Source organism: Musa acuminata, chromosome BXJ1-7 (genome assembly GCF_036884655.1).
Source record: "Musa acuminata AAA Group cultivar baxijiao chromosome BXJ1-7, Cavendish_Baxijiao_AAA, whole genome shotgun sequence".
Taxonomy (NCBI): Eukaryota; Viridiplantae; Streptophyta; class Magnoliopsida; order Zingiberales; family Musaceae; genus Musa; species Musa acuminata.
In genome coordinates, this window is record NC_088333.1 from 8265294 (window position 1) to 8269733 (window position 4440).

Sequence of the window (4440 nt, forward strand, 5' to 3'; positions counted from 1 at the left end):
GAGGCAGTCCATCTGCCACATCACAGCCACTGATCCGTTCGGAAGGAAGACGATGCGAAACTCGATGATCGGGCTCCTATTTGTGGATTACAAATTAATGCCTGTGGAACATCCGGTGGGTACGAATGACTGTATCCTTCCTTTTTATAAACCATGAATGGAGATTCTATCTATTTTTGGTGAACGTCTTGGAGAATAATAACACCTTGTTTTGTTTCGACCAAGAGTTAGGAACCCCACCTTCTGTGACTAATCGATCACCTTAAAAGATTACAACCGTAGATCAACCTTTGTATCTGTTCCACATAAATGATTACAAAGTCTCAAATTACATTGGAGGATCCACAACTCAAATACCATGTTCTTCCCCAAATCAAATTGGTACAACGCTAGTATCGTTCAATGTCAAAAAATCCAAGTATCAACTCCAAGAAATAAATAAAACAGAAGATGGTAGTTTCCACCATTGGATATAAGCTTAATACAACAGATCACTAAACTCGGATGCAAAATCTTCCAACTTAATCTGCCCACTTGACCATTTTGTTTAATCGGCATTACATGATAACACCAGAGTTCTCCACATCAATTTCACCCATTCATGTATCTACCTCTTCCTCACTACCTTCATCACCGTCGACCTCCGTGTTAGTGGACTGTAGTTTTGCCATATGTTCAGCAAGTAGCTTATCATCTCGTTCGCTCACCTGCAACAGCATCCAAGATTCAGGCATAGCCAGATCATCCAATACAATTGCATCATCCACCAAAAAGGGAATTCCAAGGCTATTACAAGTGTTCTAAAAATGTTCAGAAAAGACCATTTTGTCGACAGCACTCAAAACTGTGATGTACAGACTGCAAAAACTTGGCAATCAACCAGACCATTATATTGTTCAAAGATTTGGACAAGAACCAGAGCAAGAAGCTCAATTAACAAAACCACAATGTAACGCTTCTCCTTTGCAAAAGGGAAAGCAACAAGAATACACCAAGATAAGTATAATATAAAATATAACTTACAGCTCTTGGTGCCTCCTTCATAGTAAGTTTTCCCTTGTGTCGTTCTATCTCTGCAGTGCAAGCCTTAATTGCATTATTCAGAATTGATATGCCTTGTTCCTACACAGGGCACAGACAACGCAGTAAGAAGAATAAAAAATCAAGAACCATAATTAAATATACCTGATAAAACATAAAATAATCATCACAATCTCTATAGCTCAAATCTCCAAGAATTAAATGAAGATTCATGAAGAGTCATTGTGCATTTGTAATAAGATATAAGAGAAGAATTGAAGCATAAACAATGTTTATAATGAGTGATCAAATTGATGTCTTGTTGTTAAAAATAGTAATGAACACTGGAAGTACAAATATCAACAGACTCAGCACCAATATTACTGAAAAAATACGTAGGGACTATTTGCCAGAGACCCATCAGTCTCAAAGCCCAAAAAGAAACAGAACACTCTACACAGTCATTTAACTTATTTGTGAGATTTAGGATAGCACTTCCTCTGAAAATCAGATGTCTGCTTGCAAATCAAAACAAAAATATTCACTCCCATTCCAGGAATAACTGAAGTGAGAGATCCCGGATTAATGGCAGTGACCGAAGACTAGTCAGAACTAGCAATAACAAATCAGTACAAGTAACAGAACCATTCATATCCTCAGACACATTTTGATGAAGATATAGTTTTGTACAAGTTAAACATGAAACAAATAGATATTATATCTGCATAATCCATTTCCTATAGATATCCAATTTAAATGGTTTTATGCTACATTCAAGTACATCATGCCATCACGAAACCCTAAGCTCCAGTATGGCATCATTGGTGATATTCTAATTATGGGTATGAAGTTATGCCATGACTGACAGTTTGATACTTTTTTTTTTACCTCTCTGTTTATGAAATCATGAACAGGAGAAATTTTCAGAAGACTTACTGATGAAAGTTCAATGAGGTTCTAATATGATACTGACAAACACAGAACATCACATTTCAGAAATTAGAATTTCTTGTTTATTTTGAAAAAAAAGACAAATATTTCACTGCAAATTTGTATCCTAAGGTTAAATTAAGTATGAAATGAGAACCCTGAAAGAAAAAAACAGTCAAGCAATTGCACAAACCACAGGGTTAATTGGATTATAAGGGGCCAGCCATTCCACAATACCGGCTCAATAAGTGATGTATAAGTTGACTCAAAACTTCAAGTGAACTATTCAAGTCTTCATAAAATTTGGACAAATTATTGTAACAGTATATAGTAAAGAATGTGGATAGCTAAGCAATTCAACAGCATTCTAAAGTTTAGTTACACCAGTGTTTGGTTAGTTGATAAATATCGAAAGATGTGTACAAGTCCAAACAGCATTCTAATCCATGATTTGAGATAGATGACATGTAGGGTTATTTCATTCACATGGTGGACCGTGATCCAATAGCTTGTTTGTCAATTATTACATTAGTTGAGATATCTTGGTCTTGCTAGGCTATATTATATGCATTTGATTGGTCTCGTACTATCAGTCCTCATGCTTGTAAGAAGTTATAAACAGGGGAAGCACCACACGTCGCAACTTATGTTGTTTTCCACATATTACGAGTACCTAATTATCTAACTCGTCATATTGCCTTTCCTATATGATACTTGAATACGATATTCAATCTCAAGGAACTAGATCAGGTACGTTTCTATCCTGATGGCTTGAAAGGGCTTCGCTGCTAGAGTAACAAAAAAGATATCTGTGCTACACATTATAAGTTATGTAGAAGATCATTCGTGTTAGATAAAATGGAATAAGAAAATCTTGTTTACCTTATCGAGAGTCTGAGTAGTGAGAACATAGAGTGGAGGGGCAACTAGCTTGATCTTCACGGGACAATCATCATTTCCTGCAGCTTCAGCTTTCCTCATAGCTTCCTGTGAGGCAATGGTTCAAATATAACCGACATCATTACATGCTTCATTTTATAGCACAAAAAATCCTCAGCATAGTAGCATCAAGAATTTCAATAAAAAAATGTATGCGAGATAAATTGAAAAAAAGAAGAAGAGAGATTTGGCTAAAGTCAGGCATCAGTACCTTAATGTGAAGAACTCCATCGAACTGGAAGCATTTCATCTCTATATCAGCACGTATCTCCAGTGGCTGCAGTGTCATCCTTCTCCTAATATTCCTGACCAAAGCATCTTTCACCTCAGGCGTCACCGCACGTACCACCTTAGTCACCTGCGGTTATCCTGATCAAGAAACACAACTATACAAGTCACAGTAACAAGTTCAACAACTACAAGACCAAGAAAAGGACCTCCTGCCCATCTGCTCCAACTTCCTTCGCTTCTCGAGTCAGGGCATCAAGAACTGAGTCCGGATCCGTCACAATTATCTTGAATGCCTAAGGAAAACATTTACAAATCGAATCTTTATTGGTTAAGTGGCGAAATCAACAAAGAACGAACTGAATTGCCTGCGTTGCTGAGTGATACCTCGAAAGCGTGGCCGTACTTGCGATAGAGGGGCCACCCGATGTGGATGTAGAGCTCCTCGAGGTCAATGTCCAGGGTCTCCGCGACATGGCGCATGATGGAGTGGACGAGCTTGCTCTTGTTGTACCGCTCCTCGCAGGCCTGAATATCCTCCACGGAGACGCGGCGCTTGGAGAGATCGATGTATCCCTTGTCGCGGTCGACGCGGAGGACCATGACGGGCTCCTGGCGGCCGACCTTGATGAGGGAGGAGACAGAACGGATGCGAAGGCGGGAGAGCTCGGAGAAGAGGATCATACCCTCGATGTTGTTGTACTCGAGGAGAGACACGTAAGCGCCCATGTCCGCTATGTTCTTCACCTGGATCATCACAGCCATGTCCACCTCCGGGTACTTGGCCTCGTACATCCGGCACTCAAGGTTCGGCATCTTCGACGACTCCACGATCGAATCGAGAGTTAGGGTTCTTCCGATGGGATTAGGGTATGAAGGATTCGCGGAAAGCGAGAAATGTCGCAGGCGGAGGGCAAAACGAGGGATTAGCGTTGGAGGCGTCGGGTTTATGGTTTGGAGATGACGCGAAAGAGGAGGGCTAATGACATATTACGCTCTTAGCATCGTATCTGGACGTATCTATAATTATAGAAGATAAAATATATATTAATTTTATTGATAAAAGAAATAACACGTGAGTTTTATATTGATATTTAATTTATACTAACAATGTCAATTTTATTGATAAAAGATATCACATGTGATACTAAAATTATTAATTTTACTAATAATATGCATAGAGTTATCAATTTTATCAATAATAAAATGATCATTTTATGCATTATCATTTTTGCCATATGACACCATATCATCATTGTTGACATATGCATATCCTCTCATCCTTATCCATCATATACACTAGTATAACGTCTTCATCAAATT

At 38.6% G+C, this 4440-nt stretch overlaps 1 protein-coding gene across 1 annotated transcript; it reads right to left on the reverse strand.

Annotated features, from left to right (window-relative positions):
• Positions 1-455: 455 nt before the first annotated feature.
• On the reverse strand, positions 456-4067 carry LOC135679903 (eukaryotic translation initiation factor 2 subunit alpha homolog). The gene is made up of 6 exons (XM_065193886.1): positions 3505-4067; positions 3327-3413; positions 3101-3247; positions 2833-2937; positions 1024-1122; positions 456-707 (listed from the first exon to the last, which is right to left on the reverse strand). The coding sequence occupies exons 1-6, from the start codon at positions 3931-3933 to the stop codon at positions 600-602; spliced, it is 975 nt and encodes a 324-aa protein (XP_065049958.1). The 5' UTR covers positions 3934-4067; the 3' UTR covers positions 456-599.
• Positions 4068-4440: the final 373 nt, after the last annotated feature.

Coding starts and splice junctions, on each gene's coding strand:
- LOC135679903 (XM_065193886.1), bottom strand. CDS start 3,933: ATGCCGAACCTTGAGTGCCGGATGTACGAGGCCAAGTACCCGGAGGTG. Junction 3,248..3,326: donor TTGGAGCAGATGGGCAGGAG/GTCCTTTTCTTG, acceptor GGATAACCGCAG/GTGACTAAGGTGGTACGTGC. Junction 1,123..2,832: donor CTACTCAGACTCTCGATAAG/GTAAACAAGATT, acceptor TGCCCTGTGTAG/GAACAAGGCATATCAATTCT.